Source organism: Arachis stenosperma, chromosome 3, assembly GCF_014773155.1.
Source record: "Arachis stenosperma cultivar V10309 chromosome 3, arast.V10309.gnm1.PFL2, whole genome shotgun sequence".
Lineage (NCBI taxonomy): Eukaryota > Viridiplantae > Streptophyta > Magnoliopsida > Fabales > Fabaceae > Arachis > Arachis stenosperma.
In genome coordinates, this window is record NC_080379.1 from 130,754,802 (window position 1) to 130,781,905 (window position 27,104).

Below are 27,104 nucleotides of genomic sequence, written 5' to 3' on the forward strand. Positions count from 1 at the left end.
CAACCCTGGTATTGGAATGAATTTGAACAATTTAGATATTGTGCCACTGGTTGCAGCTGCCATTGTCTCAGCACTAACACTCCTCGAATTCTTGGCCCTAATTACTGTCTCCTATGCACGTTTAAAAGAAAGCTGTGATTGGAATAAGCAGTATTGTTATCACCATGTTTCACACAGAGTTCAATTGCTTACATCAAGCCACTTACACAGGACATACCTTTGGATTGCTTGAGACATTTCTTGTCGCATCTGAGGGAAAATTGTCAACTTGAGTATATTGAGAGGGAGGATTAGGCTCTTACATGCTACCAGGTCTAAATACATCAGCCTGTGTTTCCAATATTAACAAACAGGGGCAATGAAAGTATTTGAGTGTAACATCACGAATTATAGGTTAAATAGGTCCCTTAAGATACTATTATAAGGCAAATAGGTTCCCCACATAAAAATGACGCCGTTTGCATTCTCTGTCCAAATTGGGATGAATTTGTCCTCCCCGAAACGACGTCATTTTGCCCCTGGTTCCAATACGACGTCATTTTGTCCAGCATGGATGGGGACCAATATGTCCTGGAGGTGACATGTCGCAGTTAACCTGACACGTCACCATATTAACCGGATCAAACGGTTTGGATATCTGAGAACCTCAGGGTCGAAATCTTAGTTAAATTTTGTGGGAGACAAAACTGTCGAATGGTAAATTTCTTAGGGACCTATTTGGAGTATTACTCAAAAATTTATATTTTAGTAATGTTATTACGAATAAAAATACTAGTAAATAAATAAAAGAAGAAAAATGTTCTGTTCCGTTCTATGCTGCCGCTGTATTTCCATCTCCAATTTTGCATGCTTATTGCATAGGCATAGCATAGCATAGCGTAATTGCACTATGTGGAGGGTGTAAGGAACAAGAGCAATGCCGTTAGGGTTCCTCTTTTTCCTCTACATTTTCGTGATGCGGTTACTACTATTCACATATCTCGGTGATACGATTCCATCATAATTGACAGCGTAGCAGACTAGCTGTCCCATGAGTAAAACGGTGGCAGAAGAAAAATTAGAAATGAAGTCAAGAATCAACAATTCAAATGCTTGAATTTACACAACAAAGTGAAGAGTATGCACACAAACCTATCAAAATTCATCAAACCTATCAAAATTCATCTTTTTTTTTCGGTCATCAAGATTCACCACTCGCTTTTCTTGATGCTTTTGAAAACTCTCGAACTTAAATAAATGTCAATATTATGTCAAACCAAAGGTATTTTTGCATCTTGCTTTCTAAGATTGGGATTAATCCTTGTTGAATTAAAGATCTGATGCATAATTCCACATGTGGAAAAGTCAAATAATTGATAAAGTTGCTAGAGACAGAGCAAATAAAGAGGAACTTAAGACACCAAAATTGGAAACATAGAAGCAGACCAAAATTAATTAGATTTAGTTTTCAAGGTTTACATAGTTAACATGTATTGTCGTGTCAATAAAAATAACTAATTTTCAATCGTGACTGAATATGACTGCATCAAAATTAACTCTCTTGTTATGCTCTTCTTATATTATTGCTCTTACTTTGGTTTCAATATCAACTGTAAGTAACTGAGATGTGTGATTTCAAAGTCCATACGAAACATCTCAATGCATCTCAGGTGTTGCCAGCTGCATAGCTCAGTTGTAAGTAACTTTCATTTTTCCCTTTCAATCCCTTTGACTCATCCATGTCTTTTATTCCTACATTAGTATGAATTACTTTCATGTTCGTCATGGTCACCACACTATCTTGAAATCAAAGCATTGTGGAAGGGATATTAATGGAGATTCTGCAAATAATCAGCTTTCTCCATACATGGGGTAGTGGTAAATTTTTTTCCCATTCAATCTAATATTGAGTTTTCTTCCCTCCTTCGGTTTTACAGATAGAAGCCAAACGCCAGATAAGCGGCGAGGTAGACAACCGTGGTTGTTGATTAATAGCTAACAGGGTGCAAGTTTCAACTATTACAAAGGGTGTGGACTCATTATCAACTTGAGATCAATGTTGGCAGGCTAGTCAAAAAGTTTGTCATCTTTGCATTAATGGTTTTCGCGTGGTTGATTACTATTTCGTTTCTGGTTTATATATCTGTTGTAGTTCAATTTAATTACCTTTGTTAATGATATGATATAGGTCACAACAATGATAACAATCACTACTAGAAAACTAGTTATTACAGACGGATATTTCCGACGGATTTTATCCCACTGAAATACAGAGGGAATTTCAGAGGGATTTTTTTGTCGGAAAACAAAAAAATGGATTAGCATAAATTACAGACAGAAAAGAGAATCCGTCGATATTTCCATCGAAAAAAATTAATTTTTTTCAGTGAAAAATAGTTACAGACAGAAAATCCGTCTGTAATTAAATAGACAAAATGCTGCATTTTTATTAAATTATTACAGACGAAAAATCCGTCTGTAATTTAAATTTTTCGTCAAAAATATTAAAATAAGTGTTTAATTCTCGTTCCTCTCTTCATTTCTCAAACACCCCATCCTTCGCAGGCTCCTCACCCATGCCCTCCAAATCCTTCATCGGCGGTACCTCTCGCCGTTGCACCGCCATTGCCTGGAGCTCCATCACACCCCTTTCCCAATCTCTCCGTCACACCCGTTCACCAGTCTCTCTCTTTCAGCTTCGACGTCGATGAATTTTGCCACCCTCTCGACACCGTTTTCTGTCGCTGTTCGTTGAAGCTCGTCAGCGTCGTCGCCGCTTCTACCTTTTCTTCTCGTCGCCGTTGATTCAGGTAGGCTCCGTCGTCCCTTCCGATAACATTGATTCTCTTGCCATTGTATCTGTTCTCTTCTGAAAACAATTTAGGGTTTTGTTACAGGCACAGAGATGGCAAGCTTTATGTGAAGGAACTCCAATTTGTTGAGCATTGAATTGAATCAGATTGGATATATTTTGGAATGGACTTTGTTAATATGCATTCTACCTGTTTGTTGTTTTGTCTATTTAAGATTTTCTGTTGTTGTTGTTGTCTCTTTGGGGTTAGCCTCATTCTTCAGGAGAAATTAGGAATAGATTTATGTGTGTGAAAGGGGAAACTAAAATTGGGAAGAAGCTTGAGAAATCACGCGTCTCAGAAGAAGAGCTGATCAAGAAAATTGAAGGTAATACTTTGACTTTAAATTGATTGTGACTATGTTGCTGCTTCTTGTCACCTTTGTCAATTAAGCATCAAGATTCTAGACGGCATGAAAAATCATCTCATGTTAAGACTGACAGGGATATGAAGTTTCTACTTAGATATAGAGAAATGTAAGGAAAACTTCTAATTCAATGCTTGAACTAGTTTCATCACCAGGCTCTTATTCTTCTTCTTCTTCATGAAGGGTTACTAAGATGTGGTAAGAGTTGCAGATCTCAAAAGAGGAAATAACTCTATGAAGAGGAAGCCATCATCACTAAGTTGCATGCTTCTTTTGGCAACAGGTTAGTGCTATTTACTACTACTCTATATGTGTCTCAATGCCATTATGTGTCTCAATGAGAGAGGTGACCTACAACTCCTAATTCATGGCATATGCATACGTCTCCTTATTGTTATGTTTGCCACTTTCCTTGCAGTCACAAAGGTGGCTGTGGGAAACATGTGAGGATTTGTTATTTGGTGCATTCATGACACATGGCTCCTCTTCTCCTTGGATTGATTATTCATTATTATTCAAACAAATGGTCCATTTTGCTTTGCTGTTTCAACTTCTCAGAATTAGGTTGGGCGTTGATCTACTGTGAGTCCCTGGAGTAAGCTTTTTTAATACAATACTATACTATATATTTTAGTCGTCTAATTTACTATTCTCAAATCACACATTTCGGTCATCATTAAAAAATGCAGAAATATTTGTGCAACTCTTTTTTTGTTTGTGTTTTATTTCTAATTCGCTATTGTTGTCTCATAAAATAAATTATTTTATATTTATTTTTTTAGTTTTTAAAGTGTATTTATAAAAAGAATAGAGTTCAACCATTGTTAATTTCATTTCTTTTAATGCATTGTGCAATAGCTAGCGACTTCATTGGACCATGCATGGAGAATTGATGCACTTTCCACTGTATATGATGGGTGATTCTGGCACTGTGGAGTCTGTGTTTAGGGCCATTCTATTTGTATGAAAATATTAATTATTTAGAAATTTCTTCCTGCAAATTTAGAGCATGCTCTGTATTTCACTGATATTGAATGGCTTACTCCTTTTGGACATTAATTTGAGGTAATGAACAATAGTAATCTAAAACCTGGTTCAAGAAATGTACTATGTTTGTGCTTGATTGTTGCTACTGGTTCCAGGCTGCTAATCATGTTTATATCTTATACAGGAAGACTGCTAATTTTGATTGTTGGCACCTAACAGCATAGGTTATACATACCTACTTTGCACATTTAACAGTTCTACAGATTCGAAGTAATTTAGAAACAGTTTTAGCTCTGAATTTTATTGTTTCCACTGACGGTATTCTCAAGTTTTAGCTCTGACCCATTTCTAAGTGTTCCAAACATAAGTTAATCTTATCATAATTTCAGTGTACTTGATTAAGCTGTTTTATTTGCAGGAAGTGGAAGGAAATTGTGGATGAGTGGGTGAGGTTGAATCAACCGGGTAGAACAGCTTCTCTCATGGGTAAAACCAAACCTCAACTCAAATGTTTTGGGATATTTTTCTTAGTTAAGGAATTAGAAATCCAAGTGTTTGATGATAATTGTTGGCGTTGCATTTACATTTGCAGCTGATGGGGACTCTCCACCGCTGAAAACCACCAAAAACGGGCATCATCAGGTCTTTCTTGGACCCTTTTTTTAATTTACTGATTCCATTAGATGAATATATGAATATTTTCTTGCTGTTATTGATTTTGTTTATAAGTATAAGTTATAATTAATTTCCATTAGATGGACAGTTTTTAAGTTTCTTATTGGTTTTCTTAGCCAACCATACATCTATATTGGTTTGGCGCCATTGATAGTGATTGAGTGTGATCTAAGTGTTAAAATTATGGATCCGATTCAATTGTTATTCACCTCGTTCTTCTTGTGCTAATAAGATTTTAGTGCTTCATGTGGAAATGTATGACAGCTTCACCGTGCCATGGTTCCTTGCTTTCTTGTGCGAGTCTTGGTTCACTTTCACTTGGATTGTCATCCTCAACTGCAAATAGAGCCCTGCATATACCGTTACCCTCCTTCACCATCTCCTTCAACACTATCAGCAGTATGCTTCCAATTTCATCACATGATTATTATTATTATGTATGAGCTGAGTTTAATTTGTTGTGGTTTTAGGGAAGATAAGCTTCCAACAGTGGACTTGTTCAAACAAGAACGCTCAAAAATGCAGGTATACTAATACTACAATACAATACTATTAGATAAGAACATGTATATAGTGAATAAAAAAATGATATGTCTCTTTGTGTGTATTTTAATTTGCAAGATATGTATGACAATCTTAGCCGAAAAATTGAAGATGTGACCGCAAAGGCAATTCCATCCCACTTGATGGAGAATATGCTTCTTTCTTGAACACTGACAGAAGAAATCATCCAAGCATAGTTAAGGTATATATAAACATGCTATATTATTATTTAACCTACTATTTAATTTGTTCAGTGTTTCCAGCAGTTTTATGATGGAATCAAAGATGACCCTTTTGGAAATCAGTGGGTGTCTGCCTTTGAGGTATAAAATAAAGCCATACATTAATTTGTGGAAGAAATTAAATGAAAAGAGGCTCATCATATAAATGGTTTGTTTAATGTACAGTACATAATAAGGGGCATGGCAGGGCTCCAAGGACCTTTCTATGCAGGAACAAATACATTCCATAGAAGAAGTGCTATGTACGGTCTTTACCCTCATGAAATTAAAACTGGTAGAAATAAAGGTTGTATTATATTACCATACCATGTTCCAAATCAAATTATTCACTTGTTTAATACATAATTGATGAGCGGATAATTTATACGCTTTTTGGCATTGTTTTTAGGTAGTTTTTAGTAAGTTCAAGCTACTTTTAGGGATGTTTTCATTAGTTTTTATGTTAAATTCACATTTCTGGACTTTACTATGAGTTTGTGTGTTTTTCTGTGATTTCAGGTAATTTCTGGCTGAAATTGAGGGACTTGAGTAAAACTCTGAAAAAGGCTGACAAAAGGACTGCTGATGCTGTTGGAATCTGACCTCCCTGCACTCGAAATAGATTTTCTGGAGCTACAGAACTCCAATTGGCGCACTCTCAATGGCGTTGGAAAGTAGACATCTAGAGCTTTCCAGCAATATATAATAGTCCATACTTCATTCGGAAATTGACGATGTAACTTGGCGTTGAACGCCAAGTACATGCTGCTGTCTAGAGTTAAACGCCAGAAAAACGTCATGATCCGGAGTTGAACGCCCAAAACACGTCATAACTTGGAGTTCAACTCCAAGAAAAGCCTCAGCTCGTGGATTGATCAAGCTCAGCCCAAGCATACACCAAGTGGGCCCCGGAAGAGGATTTATGCATCAATTACTTACTCATGTAAACCCTAGTAGCTAGTTTATTATAAATAGAACATTTAACTATTGTATTAGACGTCTTTTGACCACGTTTCATCTTTGGTCTCAGTTTTGTTTTATCATTCATCTTAGGAGGCCATTGAGCACGTTTTAGGGGGCTGGCCATTCGGCCATGCCTGAACCTTTCACTTATGTATTTTCAACGGTAGAGTTTCTGCACACCATAGATTAAGGGTGTGGAGCTCTGCTGTACCTCAAGTTTCAATACAATTATTATTACTTTCTATTCAATTCTCTTTTATTCTTATTCCAAGATATACGTTGCACAACACTTTGATGAATGTGATGATCCGTGACACTCATCATCATTCTCACCTATGAACGCGCGTGACTGATAACCACTTCCGTTCTACCTTAGGCCGGGCGCATATCTCTTAGATTTCCCAATAGAATCTTCGTGGTATAAGCTAGATAGATGGCGGCATTCATGGGGATCCGGAAAGTCTAACCTTGTCTGTGGTATTCCGAGTAGGATCTTGGGAATCCGGAAAGTCTAACCTTGTCTGTGGTATTCCGAGTAGGATTCCGGTATTGAATGACTGTGACGAGCTTCAAACTCCTGAAGGCTGGGCGTTAGTGACAAACGCAAAAGAATCAATGGATTCTATTCCAACCTGATTGAGAACCGACAGATGATTAGCCGTGCTGTGACAGAGCATTTGGACTATTTTCACTGAGAGGATGGGATGTAGCTATCAACCAAGGGTGATGCCTCCAGACGATTAGCCGTGCAGTGACAGCGCATAGGACCATTTTCCCGAGAGGACTAAAAGTAGCCATTGATGATAGTGATGCCCTACATACAGCTTGCCATGGAAAGGAGTAAGAAGGATTGAAGGGAGAGTGAGTAGTGAAGTAGAGTTTCAAGAGGAACACAGCATCTCCATACACCTATCTGAAATTCCCACTATTGATTTACATAAGTATTTCTATCCCTTTTTATTTTCTATTTATTATTAATTATTTTCGAAATCCAAAATCAATTTAATCTGCCTAACTGAGATTTACAAGGTGACCATAGCTTGCTTCATACCAACAATCTCCGTGGGATCGACCCTTACTCACGTAAGGTATTACTTGGATGACCCAGTGCACTTGCTGGTTAAGTTGAACGGAGTTGTGTCCACACATAGCAAAGAGCCACAAGAATAATTCCATATAAAATAAAGAATACAATATTGTGAGTATCACAATTTCGTCCACCAATAATCTCATCAAGTTGATTCTTGTGCATGCAGAGAAACTAGCAGAAAGTGTATTGATCAAACAATTTGGAAGTTCAAATGAGTTTGTGAAATCAGTAGCTAGTGCTTTGCAGATCGCTACTCGCTCAGAGGTAAAAGGATGCAGATGGCTAAGATTTCACCTTATGTTAGGAATTAATAATCCTGAGTTTGTTCGAGGCAGTAAACTGGAGTTGTATGTTAGGAATCAGAGGAGGTGGTTTCTATTTTTAGCTGCAAGTTGGTATGATTACTCCATTATACTTTAGAATTTACTTTGCTGTTTTATTTGGAAGAAAGGAAAAAGTTATGAAAGCTTGATTTGAGAAAGAATTAGTTATATGCACTTCTCGACAAAATGGCCTTTGCCACTGTGTGATGTTTATGCTGAACTAAGTTGTATATAGCAACTTAAATTTGGTTCTTTAACTGTGTTTGTTGTGGTTTGTTGGTGCAGTATTTTGTTTGAGAAAGAGAAAAAAGAGAAAGGAAAAGAGCGAGTTAAGAGAGAATGGCTGGTTCATCAGAAGAGGGACAACAGCTCGAGAAGGGAAATGAATCTAAGAAGCTGGTTTGTTCTTCCCTTTCCTTTTTCCTTCCATTTATTCTTTTTCGATAAATCCCTGTTGCTGTTATGCTTCTCCCTTCGGTATTCACATCGGCTTACTAAATTAACTATGTTCTTTGTTTTTGGTTTTGTTTTCCTTCTAAGCTCTCATGTAATTGGCTTTTTATGTTATTAGTATGATGATTAACATGATGGTTACTCATTGTTACTGCTATCATTTCGTGTTTCTGAAACTTGACCCTAGGTTTATTTATCAAGCAACTTAGAGCTTAGTGGTTCTATTACAAAACCAACTAGCCCAGCTAGGGGTTCCAATTGATCAAATTAAGAGGGTACAGAAACAAGATAATGATATGGAACACTAATTTTTCCCCTCTCATTTCTCGTTGTAGTAGTTAAGGCTTTGTTTGGTAAGTCTATCAGGATAGGAATTGGAAATATAAGATAGGAAGTCATGTCCCATGTCCTCAGTGTCCTTAATTTTTGGGTGCAAACAGAAAATTCAGTAAATTTTGTCCCAGATAGAGAAATGTTTGCTTATTTCGGTAATTATCTTCTTCTTTACATTGATTTGTCATCCAGTATCTTTATATTTCCATCACGAGATAGTTATCAAATTGGCCTAATTGATATATACAAATGAACTAGAACAATACTTGGACTGAATTTTTGGAGTTAAATTGGGGATGAATTCCACTTAGACCAAGAGTGCGCTCAGTGGATTGACTAACGTTGGCTATAAATAACATTGTTGTTTATGAAGCTTGCAGACAATATTGCAGCTTCTGGTTACTATGTGGTTGTTCCGGACTTCTTTTATGGTGAACCCTATGATCCTCAGAATACTAATAGACCTTTAGGAAAGTGGCTAAAAGATCATGGAATGGTTAGTTCTTTTTAATGATTCAACATTATTTCTTTGTTCATAATGATTCAACATTATTTCCCCATAATCCAAACCACAAGCTGCAAATCCACCATATCCTCTCTCATCCTCTCCTCTTTCTCCAATGAAACCTCTCAGTTCTTGCTGTGATTCGATCCTCTGCTGATTGGAAGAACACTAGGAAGAATAAGAAGTGCAGAAGGAGGAACACTGAAAAAAGCAACATAACATGTCACCATAAACATGCTTCTTCTTCTTCTTTTCAGGATGTATGGTGTGGCCCTGGAATTGGATTGGCATCAGATCATGCTTCTACTTCTGTGGATTGTGTGGTGGCAAGGAAGAATGCTTCTTCAAGAAGGAACCTTGATGCTGTTGAGAGAGCAACACATAGGGAAGAGGTATTCTTCTTTCTCCATCATCATCTTCTACTTCAATTCTTACTATTTTCTTTTTTATTTATTTAATTGATTCATTTATGTTGTTTTCTCTTTAGACACTGCATTTTCATGTTCATATAATTGTTGTGAATTGAAGCCTCTTCTCTTCCTCAACTCAATGACAGTTCTTGATTGCTTAATTGATCAAAGACTTGTATAAAGTATCCAGTCACTGAATTGAATCTGAATCACTTGCTTTTAGACTTGTTCTGGTTTATTGCATTGTGTGCATTACATGTTCCAAATCTGCTATTGCTATTTGGCAGCGTCCATGATCTTTAAAAAGAACTAACCCTGAGAAATCTATGGAAGAGTTCCAAATTGTTGCAGGCCGATACTTGAAATTTAATCAAAAATAACTGCAGTGGTAACAACTCCTTTTGGTTCCTTTTTCTAATAATTGCCTTATTTGTTGTCTGAGTGTAGATCGGATATCGTAAGGTAGACATCCTCTGCTCAGAAAGAGGGAAGCAGCGAATAATTTTGATGGACCAAGAATCTCAAGAAGCAAGTATATTGCCATCATCACTAAGAAGCTCAAGAAAGAATGAAGCTATCCATAAATTAGGATATTGAATCTTGATGAGTCCAATAGTAGTTATTTGTCATCTAATGTATTTAGATTGTATTATTGCATGGAAATAATTGCTTCTTATTATAAAGAAAGCGTTTTGTACTTACTGGTGTGTTTTTCTATTTATACCATCAATAAAAATTTGTATTTATTAAATTTATATTTATTTTGTATGAAAATAAGTTTATTTTGTAATTAGAAAAATAAAAGAAATTCTATTTTACCTTACTGATGGATTTATAGACGGATTTTCTATCTGTAATTAGAGTGGAAGATGATTTTCCAAAGTTCAAATTACAGACGGAAAATCTGTCGGAAAATCTGTCTGTAATTACAGATGGAAAATCTGTCGAAAAATCCGTCTATAATTACAGACGAAAAATCTATCGAAAAATCCGTATGTAATTACAGACGGAAAATCTGTCTGAAAATCCGTATGTAATTACAGATGGAAAATCCGTCGGAAAGTTCGTCGCCTTTGGAAAATGGATAGAAAATTTACAGAGGGAAAATCCATCGATAACTGGTAAAAATCCGTCTGTAATTTTCCGACGGAAAAAAAATCCGTCGGTAAATAATTTCCGACAGGGCTTTTACAGAGGGACAAAATCTGTCGGTAATTTCGTCGGTAACCAAAAATCCGCCTGTAACAAAGACTAAATCCGTCTGTAAATCTGTCTGTATTAATCCATTTTCTAGTTGTGAATCTTTCTGAGATTAACTGGTTATTTGATAATAATCAAGTAGATTATGTATGAAGCACTGTGTTTTTCGCTGTTGAAGGTTTAGCGGAGTTTAGTATTTTTCTTTATGAGCATATAGTGAATACTATAATGCTTACTGCATCATCTTATGTCCTCGTTTTGATTATCTTGGATTGGACTTCCACAAGAAGATAGACTTGCTGCCACTTGTAGCATCCAATCTCAATTAGATATGTATAGATGCATATATAAGAAGGTAAACTAGTTGTTTGGTGCCATGATATTACCATCTAATGTTCCTTCTAAAATGTTTAAAAGCACATAATTACAAAATGAAAGTTGGCTGGTTTCCTCATACACATTTTTCTTCTTCAGAAATAATACATAAGACTCAGCCATCCAGATCGGAGCTCTTGAGATCTGCACTTGCTGCTGTTTTGTTGAGGTAAGTTTTTTGTGCATCACAGTGTTCTCAAACTTATGCTATTTACTAATTTTGTGAAGGCAATAAAAGAAGTGAAAATAACACCAATTCAACTTTCTTATCTATTATTGGAGGCTGTGTACACTAGGTTTAATGGTTTCCAACATCATGTTCTGTTTCTTAAGAACAATAATTCATCGTATATGGTCCAATCATGTTCCTTTCTTTTGGGTCAGATGGTACAATTATGTTGAGTGCTTTATAAAGTGATAAAAATAAAAATAAAAATTGGCAACACATTGTCATGTGTTCATCTGGTTCACTATTTGTGAAAATATTTAGGTTTCTATAGGAAGTGACGTGTTTTATATTATCTGTGTAAGCAACTGTTGTGAAAGTATCCAACTTGATGTTGATTGCTCAAGTACATTTAGTTTATAAATTATTTTCATACATGCACTTCAGCAAATTATAGAATCTAAATTTAAGTAAAAGATATGAAGTTATATCATTAATTTTGATCAACTTGTCTTGTATCTTATTTTAGTGAAGAGAATCTAGTTTAATTTGTCCTTGCAGGATGTCCGATTCAGCAATCACCTTGATGGAAACGACAAACCCAAGCACAAAGGACAAAGGCCTCACTTCCACTTCCATTACTCGTAATAAAGTTCATAGGCCACTAATGTTAAAAGTAATGACAAAACTTTATTCATTTTTACGTTTGTAACTTTGTATGCACAAAATAATATAACTTCGTATTAATTCATTAATTGTACTTTTAAATTTTAAATAAAAAGATACTGGTACTATCTTTTATAATTTTCAGATATTTGTTCTTTGGATACATTAATTAATGATTATAAATTTGAATCTAAAATCTCATATCTCTTATTTAAAATTTTCACCACTAATTCATATACTTAATAGCTTTTATTTTTAAGATATTAAACACATTGTTGTGATGAGAAGAGATACATGAAAGTCATTTATGACTTGGGCAGCTAATTTGTTCAATAGTGAAGGAATCACTTTTTAAAATAAATTCAAATAATAAAGTTTGAAAATAAAGACTTATTATATGTATAAATAAGGAAAATCACATTTAAAACAACACACAGTAATAACAACAACTAAACACTTCTTTCTCTTTTATATATGTATATTATCACATATAATATTAGTAGATATATATAGCAATCATTTCTATTATATTGAGACAATAATATTAGTGAATATGAATACTAGAGTCTTTTATTTATATTTTTTTATTTTATATTTATTTTTACTTTTTTATTTATTTTATAACACGTTATCAGCACAAAATTCTAATCAAAATTTAGGAAGACTCGAGTAATAAATTTTTTGGTGATGCTAGATAGCCAAAAAGTAATTGTAATATAGAAATGTCACGTAAAAATTCTCATTCTTTTGATAAGTAAGTGGCATACACCTTATCACTCACTCTCCTTATCACCCACTTTTTTTTTACGTGTTTAGAGTCATAAATGTTCTTTTCAAAATCAATTTCAATTTCTCCTAAATCAAATTCCTAACATCTCTCAATCGCATTATTACCCATTAAAATGCAATTTCTCTGCAAAAATGATGGAGGATAAATTAAAAAATTTTAACAACTTATACTATACAACTCATGTTTTATATATAAGACTATTAGAAAATAAAAAATAAATTTTTTAAAAAATAAATTTTTAAAAATAATTATTAACTCATCATATTAAAATCAATAAATAAGCATATATATAAATATTAAATAAAAAATATTAAAATAATTAAAATAATGATTTATTAGTGCACGTATGAGATAATTTAAAGAATACAATAAGACACATAGTTAAAATTTGGTAATATTAATTATAAAAATTTATTAACTATAAACATCATATGTATAAAATTATGAATATTATGAGTACAAAATTATGAATGTTATTAATATGAAATTATGAATGTTATGTGTATGAATTTATAGATGTTATGAGTAAATTTATCAATTGAATAAATTAATTTAAGAATTTGACATTTTTTCAAATTCAATTATGATAAAATTTAAAAATATTTGTGTTAACTTGATAGTTACTTATGCAATAACTGAAAAAAGATATGGGTATAGATGTAATATCTAATAAACATGAATTTTTAATTTTTAGATGTTAGTTATATGTAATTATGGATGTTATATATATGATCTTATGAATGTTATGTATATGAATATAGTTAGCACAGTATAATTATAAATGCACATAAAAATACAAAAGAAAAATTAAATCAGTTTATTACCATACCTCATCAAAGCTAGTGTGATTTTCATATTCTCGAAAATTGGGTGACTGGCAACAATCTCATCAGATGAATCTGTCTGTAGTTCAAATTATTCTTCAACTCCTTCCGACATAGGCACTATGTTAAGGTCGAATTCAAATGTCATATTATTTGCAATGATAAAGGCGACTTCTTGTAAATTTCCTTGATCTATCCCAATTGTGCTAGTAATTGAACTAGAGTTGTGATTTTTGGTCTTTGAGAAAGTATACGGCCTTCATGATCCTTCTAACAACGATAAACCTATTAAACAAGGATTTCACGTTTGTTAACTCCTGGAATGATAATAAATGAATTAAAGGAAGTAAAAACCGATTCCAGCTAAAGTCATTTAATGAATATTATTATTATTATCGTTCTTTATTATTATTAGTCTTTATTGTATTCTTAAATATAAAATTCAAATTATAAAAGAAAATGTTAAAGTAATAATTAGAGATATAATATTATAATTAATATCATTAATAAATACGGCTGATATGAGTATGATAAGTGAATTGACAGGAGAGTGAGATAAAAAATTATAATGTTAAGTTATATAAACGAAGTAAATTTTGGAAAGTTTTGGTTAGTTATGACTGAAAATTTTTTGTTACTAAACTTTTTCCTATATTTTTATTATGTCAAAATTCTGTCATCTTGAATTTAATGCTCTTAATATATTTGAAAATAATTACTTATCATGAATATTAGATGCCGGAGTTTATCTTGATTCAATGGATCTTGGAGATATCACTAAAACTGAAAATACTGCATCTCAGAAGGATAAAACCAAAACCATGATCTTCCTTCGTCGTCATCTTAACGAAGGATTGAAAATTGATCGAATATCTCACACTAAAAGATTCTTCAGATCTGTGAAAGAACCTTGAAGAAAGGTATAATCATCAAAAGACACTGATACTTCCTCAAGTTTGATATGAGTGGACACACTTGCGTTTATAGGATTTTAAATCCATAAATGAATATAATTCAGCAATGTTCTAAATTAACTCATGAATGAAATTATGTGGGAAAAAGATAACTGATAATGACATGCTAGAAAAAACAATATTTAATAAATAATGTTATATAAATAATGTTTAATAAAATATTTATGTTTATCTTTATGAATTCAAAAATCACTAAATGTGTCAAGTTCTAAAATAATAATAATAGTAATAATAATAAAATTCTAGTATATGACACTATTTTTATGAATAGTGCTTCTTAGAAAATACAATTTTACGATGCATTATTATTATTATTATTATTATTATTTGTCTTTGAAGAAAAAGACAATGATATATAATGAAGATGTTTGCCTTGTGGATAGTGCAAGTTCACATAACATTCTCAAAAATAATATATATTTTAATTATCTTGTACCAAAAGAAGAATGTGTTAATACTATTATTGGCTTATGCAATGTGATAAAGGGCTCTGAAAGAGTTATAATTTTATTTTTCGGAGGAATAAAATTTATAATAAATAATGCACTATTGTTTATTAAGTCTCTAAGGAACTTATTGAATTTTAAAGATATTCGTCGAAATAAATATCATACTAAAACAATGAATGAGAAAAATTATAAGTACTTATGTATCACAACTCATGATTCAAATAAAAAGCTTATATTAGAAAAGTTACCCTCACTTTCATTCGAGTTATATTATACTAAAATTAGTGCAATTGAATCACATGCCATTGTAAACTAGAAGTTATTAGCCTAAATGAATTTTAATTTGGCATGATCGATTGGGTCATCATAAAACAACCATGATGCAGAGAATTATTGAAAACTCTCATGGATATTTACCAAAGAACCAAAAAAAATTTTAATTTAGTTAATTTTGTTGTGCTACATATTCTCAAGAAAAGCTAATTTTGAGATCATCACTAGTAAAGATTGGATTTGAATCCCCTAAATTCTTAGAAAGGATTCAAGACGATATATGTGGACCTATTCATCCACCATGTGGATCTTTTAGATATTTTATATTCCTATTAGACGCATCTTTGAGATTGTTGAAGGATTACTATGTGTTTATAACACGCAGCAGAAGAAAAGAAAGTAATCCTAAAGATCTATTTTGTGCTTAAATTTTATTTGAATAAACAATATAGATCAGATCTAAATACCTGTGTATGCTAGTAAAAATCACTTTCTCCTTTGATGGTACGAATGCGCTATGCGTATCCACACCGAGACCAACCTTTGCTGTCAACTCCTTGACCAATGGACATTTAATCTAAATTGAGAAACCTCTTGCAACTCCTTGCACGCCATAAAATTCTTCTCCAAGAATTAGACTCACATACGTTTATGTGTGTAGAGGTAAAGGCATAAAACTCTTGTTATTGGTCTTATATTTCCTCTACTCTTGTCATACATATATATAGTATGAGATTTGTTATTGATTTCAAATTTGAATCTCAATTCAGATTTAAATCATATCCTTTTATTTTAAGCTTGAATCTTTCAAATTTATGAATCATATCATAACTCAATTTGAAACAGAATCATTTAGGATCTCATCCAAATTTAAAATTCAAATTTAGAAATCGAATAACTAATTATTTTCAAATCTCATTTAATATTCTTAATTATCATATTATTATTATATTCTTGGTGCTAGCAAAAAATATAATAATATTCTATTTGAATTAATATAATTATTTATTTGATCAAATCAAAATAATAATTAAATAATTCTACAGCAAATATTAGAACAATCGTTAGTATGTGACCCCATAGGTTCAATACTAAGCGAGTAGTGTAACACCCTACTATACTAAATCTTATGCTTAAGTCATAAGATTGAGATAATAAGGTATTACGACCTCTAAAATAGAATTATATATATATAATAATAGGAAAAGAGATACTTAACTAGGAGCCTTGAAAAACGGGCAAAACAAAATCGCAAAATACAAAAAAAAAACACAACTCTTGGGAAATCGAATTACTTGCGGTGAAGAAACCTAATAGGGAATGAACAAGATAAACAAGAGAGTAAAGGAAAGCCAAGGAAACATCATAGCTAGCTCCTGACTCAGCCTGCGAAGTCAAGGCTGGCCGGAGAATATATATATATACATACATACAAATAGAACCCAAAATACACCCAATAACTTCTTCGCTTTCCAGAATCCAGACGCCTAGCGAGGAGCCTCTCGACCTGCATCTGAAAAACAACAATACAATATGGAATGAGAACCGGAGGTTCTCAGCATGGTAAAAGTGCCACGCGCATAAGAAATAGGGTCCTGAGAATGCCATAGGCAATCCTAGAACTCCGTTATTCAATTATCCAACTTAAGCACTAAAATAGAAGCCATAAACAGGGGTAGGTATTCTAAATCTGCCTAACTTACTCAAGTTCAACTTAACCTAACAACAAACCACTGAACCGAAACCACCCTAGTCACTGAACCGAAATCACAATAGCCACTGAACCGAAATCACCCTAGCCACTGAACCGAAAATCATACTTGCATAGAACTGAAATCACAATAGCCACCGAACCGAAATACGTTCTCAACCTAACAGCAAGCCATTTCTCCTTTCCTCCATCCCTCCATCATCCACAATGCAACAAAAACAAGCAACCAAACAAGTTCACGCACAAGTAATGAGCAGATAGTACAAATAGCAAGTATAGCAGATAGCAGGTGATATAAATCAATTAGGCAAACCCAGAAAATGCATAGCAATCAAAGCAAACAAATGCATATGATGCATGTCTGTCCTATGGCTGATGGGGCCCATCTGTCGGTTATTCAGCCAACCCGACAAGTCCGAAAACCTTAGACTGTCCCCCGTCGCGCATCCCCAAGAGTCTATGCATAGAGTTCACATTCATATTTCATAAGATCACTCAATGGGGGCTATCCATACCCGGGAAATTATGTGCGCCCGGTCGCCCTTACGACGTAGGGTTAACAGAGCATCGAGAATCAACCTGGAACACGTGGTGGCGAGCCACGGTTTTTACCCAGGGAAACTCGTATCTCAGATATCATCATTCATAATCCATTTCATAGTCATAATCATTATTTAATCATTCATCAAGCCATGGCATATTAACTCCTTTTATTAACAACCTCCCTTTCACATTTTTCATCGTCATTCTCTTATAATTCATCTTGATTACCCTTTCCGGGTCCTGACCAAACTTTTTATCAAACTCTTCGCATCCTTCTTAATATCGAATAATCTTAAAATCAACCCAACTCCAACATTAAACCAATCACATCACACGAGGATTGCACTTTAACTTCTCGAACTCATGACTATCACTAAGACATCCTCGACACTCTATTTTCTTTGCTGTTCTTAATATAACAAATGAACTCAGAATTGCACAAACTTTATGTCCAGGCGTTCATATTGAAATAAGCTTTCTAACAAACTAAATATCAAAATGTTCTGATTTTTCTAGCCTCGGGAATAAAGGAAAAACCGTGACTGCTCTGCAGTGCATAAAACCAGAAAAACAGCAGCAGCATGTGATATTCAAAATTCAATATAAAATTCAAGATAAATCCAATGACTTTGAAAAGTAATGTAGTTAAACTTTACTCATCCAGGTTTCTTTCTCCATTGGTTCTGAGTCAATACCATTTTTAATGAAAAAGTTACATTACCTGGAAGTTTAGTAAAAATGAGGCAAAATCTGTTTCTTTTCAGTTTTGACCATCAATATTCAAAAATTCACAGCTTCCAATCCTTAACTCTTAAAATTCTAAAATTTTAGAGAAATAAAGCTAGTTAATCAAATTTTATAACAAAATTGGTTTCGCTCCAAAACTCAACTCGTAGAAGTCGCAGCAAGACAAACAAGTTGCTGCCTTGTTTGATCTTTTCTGCTGCAGGACAGATTTAACGACCTAACTTTAAAAATTTGCCATAAATTGTATATTTAACAAAACGGTCCCAAATTTTCCAGTTTAGTTCCTTATATTCCCAAGTTTAGCCCAGACTTGGTCTCATGCAATTCCGATCATTACATAATTAGTTACAGCAAATGCAATACTACCACAACACCACTCTACACCTTTATTAACAAACACCAATCCTAATCCATCATAAATAAATATAAGAACACATTATTAATAACTTCCACACCTCATAAATTCCAATACATATATCCACCAACAAATCCATTCCAATAACATTACAAGGCTAATCATTAAATACAACAAACAATTCAACTTATCCTATGGTACCTCTAACCTAGGCTTTCACAACACCGTAAATATTAAACGTGCGAAACTTAAACCATACCTTGGCCGATCACTTAATTCACCCAAGGCAGCTTCTCAACACCAAATTACAGCCTCTTCAAGCTCAAGTACAATAGCCACAAACTAAGCTTTGATCACCAACAAGCCTCTAAATATTCCCAATGCGTATATACCCACTTAATCTACACCTAATACATATACATATTCCAATTTCAGTTCTCCATTACTTAAAACAAGATTGAGTTAGGGTTAGGGTGTTCTTACCATACCCATATGCTCAATAGCTTGAGCCCACAAGTTCCGGAAGCTAACTTGAACCTAGAACACAAGAATTGAACAATTTTTAACTTAATTGTTCATAGATTTCCGAAATTAGGAGAAGCTGGCTGAGAAGGAAATAATGAGTTACCTACCAAATTGTTCCATGGGTTTCATAGAGCTCGTCACGGTGAACGCGTGGTCGCAAACGGTTCGTCAATCGGAGCTCCGGATCACAAGTTACATGGATTTGAAATTAAAGTGAGGGTTAGGTTTTTGCTTGTGTTCTTCTTCCCCCTAAGAATGTTTCCCAGCGTGAATCATGAAGAAGAAGGGAAATAAGAAGCTGTGCCTCTTTAATGGATTGGGTTTGGTTGGGCCTTGGGCCCATTTTGGGTCCGGTTCAACCAGTTCGGCCCATCCGGCCCAATCTTGGGCCAAACTTTTCGAAGGTGATATCAAAATTCTCATTTCGACAAGCTCTATCCTATTTTGATATCAGTTTTGCGTATTTAATTTTCCTATTGAAAATTCAATTTATTGACTAATTATATACCGATTTTAGCGGGGTTTACAAGTAGTAAATTAGTCATACTAAATTTACTAATCAAGGTTGGCATCTACCAACACTTCTCAACGACCCAATAGCATGAAGTAATATATTTTTACTGAAAATCCAAGAAGAACAAAGTATAATTCCTTCCATCTTTTCACCTCTTGGTTAACACTTAGAGTATGGTTTAATTGTCAAACTCTAATTTGTTACTATTATTATAATGAACTATGAATGACCTAAAAAATTCATTTCTTCATTCATTCAATTTCCTTGACCAAGGTTTTATTAATCTCAGTTATTATAATCATAAAGCTCAAAATCTTTACCGAGAGTTAACGGATTCCTTATTGACTAATCATTAATTCTACAAGTATTTAAATTATACCCAATATCCATTCAACTAGAACCCTAGGGTATTAGGCATCCGGAATCAAAGTATAATAAATACATTGTTAATTACTATGACAGTCGTAGGTCAAAGGAAACTATATTACTATGTTCATCTTGAGAATATCCTATTAACAAATACACGGTAATTATACCATTAAGAATTCTCAAAATGAGTCAGTTCAATAGTCATATCTCTATATGCACCACCTATATATATAATTTAATAAATGAGATCTATTAATTTTCATCCAATGAAGACCATTATATATATATATATATATATATATATATATATATATATATATATTGATCTTTTCGGATTATTAATTTCTTTTTTAATAATCCTATGATCAAGAATAATTTAGATTTTATTATAAAAGATTTATCTCTCAATATTATGATCATTATCACAATGATAAATTTCTAAATTAAATCAAGGACCTTATTATATTAACATTTTAATATAATAATAATAACAAATTATTTGACACATGATTTATTGGATTGTGGTCATACTACTTATTCCCAACAATTTTCACATGTGTGCTTATTGTATTCTCACAACCTGGCGTTTGCGAGATTACTTGCTCAAATTATTCGATTAAAAGCACAATTTTCAGAAAATTCAATAAAAAAATATTCTCCTTGATAATGCTGGTGAATTCACTTCCCAAGCCTTTGATGCTTATTGTATAGCTAACGGAATAAGCGTTGAACATCCAGTAGCTTATGTTAACATACAAAATAAGTTAGCAAAATCACTTACTAAATACTTTCAATTAATTGCTAGACCCTTACTTATGAGAACAAATCTCCCAACATCTGCTTGGGACATGTAATTTTACATGCTGTAGCACTTATTCATTTGAGACCAACAAGTTACTATCAATTCTCTCCTCTACAATTAGCTTTTGGCCAACAGAAAAATATTTTTCATTTAAGAATATTTGGGTGTGTGATATATGTTCTAATTGCTCCGCCTTATCGCACTAAAATGGGGCCCCAAAAAAAATTAGGGATATATGTTGGATATGATTCTCCCTCTATAATGAGATATCTTGAGATACAAATTGGAGATGTATTTAAAATTCGATTTGCAGACTGTCATTTTGATGAATCAAAATTTTCAACATTAGGGTTAGAGAATAAACTTCTTAAAAAGGAACTTAATAGGAATGCCTCATCCTTGATACATTTAGATCATTGATCAGAGAATGTGAACTAGAAGTTCAAAAGATTATATATTTGCAAAGAATAGCAAATGAATTTTCTGATGCATTTTTTGATACGAAAAGGATAACCAAATCCTACATGCCAGTTGAAAATGCCCCAATTCAAATTGATATCCCAATTGGACAACTGGCCATCGAAACAAATTCACGTCAGAAGCGTGGTAGACCTATCGATTCCAAAGATAAAAATTTTTAAAAAAGAAAAGAGGTAAATATTATTCTTGTTAAAAAGGATAAAGACATAGTAAAGACACCTACAATTGTCCAAAATTCTAATATAGTTTTGATGCCGAAAGACGTTCAAGTACTTGAAAATTCTGATATATTTTTACAGGAGAATTGTCAATGAAATATTTGCATATAATGTGGCATTACACATCATGCATGAAAGTAAGAATCTTGAGCCAACAACAGTCGAAGGATGTCAACAAAGGAATGATTGGCCGAAATGAAAAGAAGTCATGAAGATTGAGTTAGACTCACTTGCAAAGCGTGAAGTCTTTGGACTTGTAGTCCGTACACCAGAAGATGTAAAATCGGTTGGATACATATGGGTATTTGTGAGAAAACGAAATGAGAAAAATGAAGTTGTACACTACAAAGCTTGACTTGTAGCACAAGATTTTTCACAATGGCCTGGTATAGATTTATGAAGAAATATATTCTCCTGTAGTTGATACAATAACATTGTGTTATTTAGTCAGTTTATCCGCATATCATAAACTACATATGCATCTAATGGATGTGCTGACAGTTTATTTATACGGATCATTAGATCGTGATATCTATATGAAAATTTCTGAAAGACTAAAGATATCTAAACCATCTAATGAATATTTGCAAGAGTTATACTCAATAAAATTGCAAAGATCTTTATATGATCTAAAGCAATCTGGACGAATGTGGTATCATCGTCTTACTGAGTATCTGGCAAAAAATGAATTTAAGAATGACTGCCCATGTGTTTTCATAAAAAAAAATATGCATCTGAATTCATTATAATTGCTGTGTGCGTTGATAATTTAAATATCATTAGAACCCCTGAAGAGATTCCAACAATTATAAAAGTTCTAATAGAAGAGTTTGAGATGAAAGATTTTAAAAATACTAAATTTTGTCTCGGCCTACAGATCAATCATACAAAAAATGAGATCTTTATTCATCAAACAACATACATAGAAAAGATCTTGAAGAGATTTTATATGGATAAGTCACATCCATTAAGCAACACAATGATCGTAAGGTCTTTGGATGTGGAAAAGGATCAATCCTAAAAAAATGAAGATATTATTGGTTTTGAAGTACCATATCTTAGTGTCATTAAAACACTAATGTATCTTGCTAATAATTTACAACCTGACATAATATTTGATGTAAATTTACTAGCAAGGTATAGTTCCTTTCCAACCAGAAGACATTCGAATGGAATCAAACAAATCTTTCGATATCTCCATGGAACAGTTAATATGGGACTACTTTATCCATATGAATTCAAGTCACAATTAATCGTTTATGCAGATGCAGGATACTTATCTGATCCACACAAAGGAATATCTCAAATAGGATACCTATTCACATATGGTGATACAGCTATGTCATGGAGATCCACAAAACAGACGATAACAACAACATCCTCTAATCATGCTGCAATACTAGCGAAATATATGAAGCAAGTCGCGAGTGTTTTTTACTCAAGAATTTAATCCAATATATTCTATCATCTTGTAGATTAACCGATAGAAAAATAGCTCCAATTATTATGTTTGAAGATAACACAACATGCATTGCTTAACTTAAGGGTGGATATATCAAAGGTGATAGAATAAAATATATTTCTCCTAAATTCTTTTTTCACTCATGATCTTTAAAATCAAGGAACAATTGATGTCCAACAGATCCGCTCAAGTGATAATCTGGTAGATTTATTTACAAAGGCACTTCCAAAATCCTCTTTTGAAAAATTGGTACATTAGATTGGGATGTGACAATTTTGAAATATCAAATATTGTCGACAAGAAGGGCATATTGTACTTTTTTTTCTTGGTCAGGTTTTGTCCCTATTAAGTTTTTCTATTGGGTTCTTTTAGTAAAGTTTTAACAAGGCATAATTTTAAATGGATATCCAAGGGGAGTGTTGTGATAAGAAGAGATACATGGATGCCCATTTATGACTTGAGTGGCTAACTTTTTCAATATTAACGGAATCATTTTTCAAGACAAATTCAAATAAATAAAATTTAAAAATAAAGACTTGTTACATGTATAAATAGGAAAAACTACACTTGAAACAACATACAACTACAACTAAACACTTCTTTTTTTTTATATATACACTCTACCACATATAATATTAGTAAATAGATATAAATCATTTCTATTATATTAAAATAATAATATTAATAATATTAATTCTAAAATCTTCTATTTATATTTATTTTTTTCTTATTTATTTATGGCTTTTTTATTTAAATAAAATTACACCTTCCAAAGTTACCTAATTTTTCTAAAGTATTTTTCAAAATGCAAATTTTCTGTTTCTAATAATATATAAATTGTCTCCGGATCTTGTGATTTATATAATATATTAACTAGTACATCCTAGAACAATTTATACATGAATAGCTTCCGAAGAATAACATATAAATTGTCTCAGGATAGCCATCTTTAATAGTTATATATAAATCGTCCCAAAAACACAAAGAGTTGACACGATTGATGTGCAATAGCTAACCCTCATCACCCAAATGCGATTTATGCTCAACTTGGCTAACCCTCAAGACCCAATCATGATTTATGCTCAAAATGATAAAGCATATGATTGTGGCTAAAAAAAGGTGACTACTCCAATGAAGATTTCATGATTGTCATCATGTGAAAATATTTTATTTTGATCATTGGATGATAAGTTGTAGAGCCTGATTTTTATTTGAAGTAAAAGTGTTATCTTTATTTAAAGTGTTGCTAAACAAGTAAGCCACACTTTTTGAAGAAAGATCATCATGAGAAGATGTTTTTAACATTTTCACTGGAGTAGTTGCCACAAATATAACCGCATGGTTTGCTTCTTGGGATGCGAGATCATATTAATTAAGTATAGAACTCCTAATTGAGTGAATGTGGCGCATATTATGGTAATTAGGAGGGAGAGTATTGTGATAAGTCCAAAGTTTTTTATATTATGTTCAGATAGTTATATTTTTTTTGTTATATGTCTAAATAATTTATAAATATAAAAATATTTTTTATTTTTTGAATTATGTTTTAAAATTGAGATAAACTCAGTTTTAGTTTTAACAGGATATTGAAATAAATTTGATCTAATGTTATTGACTAAATATTTCATAAAATTAATTTTAGTACATTAAGTACTCAACTAAATTTTAGCCAAAAATCAGCCAAAATACCTTTGGGTGAATCTAAAATCTCTACGAGTTAATATATATGGATGTTTCTTCTGTTAAGTATCAGAATGTTTTTTTTTCATACTAAATGGATGTTCTTTTATATATTTTTCGAATTTTCTTGTATTGTAAATGTGAATACTTCTATTTCTTTAAGAATTTTATTTTTTTTAATTTTATAGATATTTAATTATTTTTTCTAAAATATAACTGGATATTTCTTTTGTTAAATATTAGGATGTTTTTTTCATATTAAATGAATGGTTTTTTTATATTTCACACAAATTGCCACTAATTATTTTTCTAAGGCTTTGACATTTTGGATCTGCAGCGAGGAAGTTCAAGAGAGGATTCCGGCGGTGCTGATAGAATGTTGAACCAACTACTAACAGAGATGGATGGAATGTCTGTTAAGGAAACAATGTTCATCATTGGAGCAACAAACAGACCTGACATTATAGACCCTGCATTGCTTCGGCCAGGACGTCTTGACCAATTGATATACATTCCTTTACCGGATGAGACATCACGTCGTCTCCAGATCTTCAAAGCGTGCTTGAGGAAGTCACCAATTTCGAAGGATGTCGATCTTTCGGTTCTTGCTCGTTATACACATGGATTTAGTGGTGCAGACATTACTGAGATATCATCACGAGCTTCGGATCTGGTAAAGACAGTTCTGACTGAAAGCGGAAGTGGATCGCGGTAGGAAGACGGAGAGAGCCTGACGGTGAGAGAGAGATCTGTATGTGTGATTGTTGGAGGTGGGTAGGTTAATGTGAGAGATAAGAGGAAGGCTTTTATAGGTTTTAATTAGGTTTACGTAATCAATTTTAAATTTTTTAAATTTTGAATTTAAAAATTTTAAAATTAATTATTAATATAAATTAATGTGGTTTTGTTTAGTTTTTGGCTGGTAACCTTTTGGTTCCATATACTTTTTCTTCATTAAATTCTACATTTGTTATGTATTTTAATTTTCTCATTTCATTTTCATACAATATGGTATCCAATTATTGATTGCTATTCGGCTAAATTAATACTATTTTTTCATACATAAAATATGTGATCTAATTCTCTGTCGTTTAGATAAAGAAATTACTATTTAGTTTTAGGATTATTCTAATACTTAATCTTAGATTAACATTCTTTAAATTGAATAAATTGATAAAATAATAAAATAAAAAATTAATTTTAAAAAATAAAATAATAAAATATATATTTTATAAAAAGTACAAATTTAATGATAAGTAATTTTATTTTATTTTATTATTTTAATAATTTTCTTATTTTAAAACATTTAAATTCTTTAATTTTTTTAGATATTGTCTTTGAAATAAAAATAGAGTTATTCATACACAATAATTTAATCTTTTAAATGAATTTTTTTATTTTATTTTAAAAGATAAATCTTTCTTGTAACAAAATCACCTTTTATATTCATTTTCTAAACTAATTAAAATTTTCACTTCCGAAATTTATTGAAAAATTAATATTCAATTTAGAAGTATTTGAATACAAATTAAAATGATGTCTAAATATATTTATCAGTGTTGTTTAACTAATAATTATTTTTTAATTTTTAATGAATTTCAATATATCTAGTATGGAAGTTCATCGATACTTCTGCTTTATATTTTGAGCATAATCATAGTGGGAGTAGATCCTCTCCAGTTAAAAAAAAAAATTGGATGGTATCCAATGAAAAATCTTATTCTTCATTGTTTTCTCTCTTTCATTTATTTTTGATCCTACTTGTAGAATTAAAGGTGGAAGATTACACTTTATTCTTTCCAATGACAAAAAAAAAATAGAGAGGATCCATTTCCTAATCATAGCTAGGTTTTGCTGGTTAATCAAATTGAGCATAAATTGCGCTTGGATGCTGAGGGTGAGTTATTGCACATAAATAATACCAATTCCTTGTGTTTTTGCCTCAAAACACGTAAATCCTTTCTCTCTGAAATGATTTATATACAACTACTAAAGCTGGCCACCCTGAGACGGTTTATATGTTATTCATCAGAAGCTATTCATACATAAATCATCTCTAGGACTTGTGATTTATATAATATGTTAACCACTACTACACCCTGAGACGATTTATATATTATTAGGAACTAGGAATTTACGTTTTGAAAAAATGCTTTAGAGGAATCAGATAATTTTGGAAGATGATTATTTTATTGAAATAAAAAAAACCTTTATTTATTTTACAACACATATGTAATAGTTTACCTTTCTTATTTATCAAATAAAAAATGCTAGTTGTCA

At 32.3% G+C, this 27,104-nt stretch overlaps 1 protein-coding gene and 1 long non-coding RNA gene across 2 annotated transcripts; one reads left to right on the top strand and one right to left on the bottom strand.

The window, feature by feature from the left end:
• Positions 1–16,709: 16,709 nt before the first annotated feature.
• LOC130970718 (uncharacterized) lies at positions 16,710–19,557 on the bottom strand. Its single transcript, XR_009082099.1, has 4 exons — positions 19,407–19,557; positions 19,258–19,311; positions 19,034–19,181; positions 16,710–16,931 (listed from the first exon to the last, which is right to left on the bottom strand). It is a non-coding gene; the product is annotated as an uncharacterized LOC130970718 (long non-coding RNA).
• Positions 19,558–22,895: 3,338 nt separating this feature from the next.
• On the top strand, positions 22,896–25,539 carry LOC130966697 (cell division cycle protein 48 homolog). The gene is made up of 2 exons (XM_057891515.1): positions 22,896–23,111; positions 25,162–25,539. The coding sequence occupies exons 1-2, from the start codon at positions 22,896–22,898 to the stop codon at positions 25,537–25,539; spliced, it is 594 nt and encodes a 197-aa protein (XP_057747498.1).
• The last annotated feature ends 1,565 nt before the right edge of the window (positions 25,540–27,104 follow it).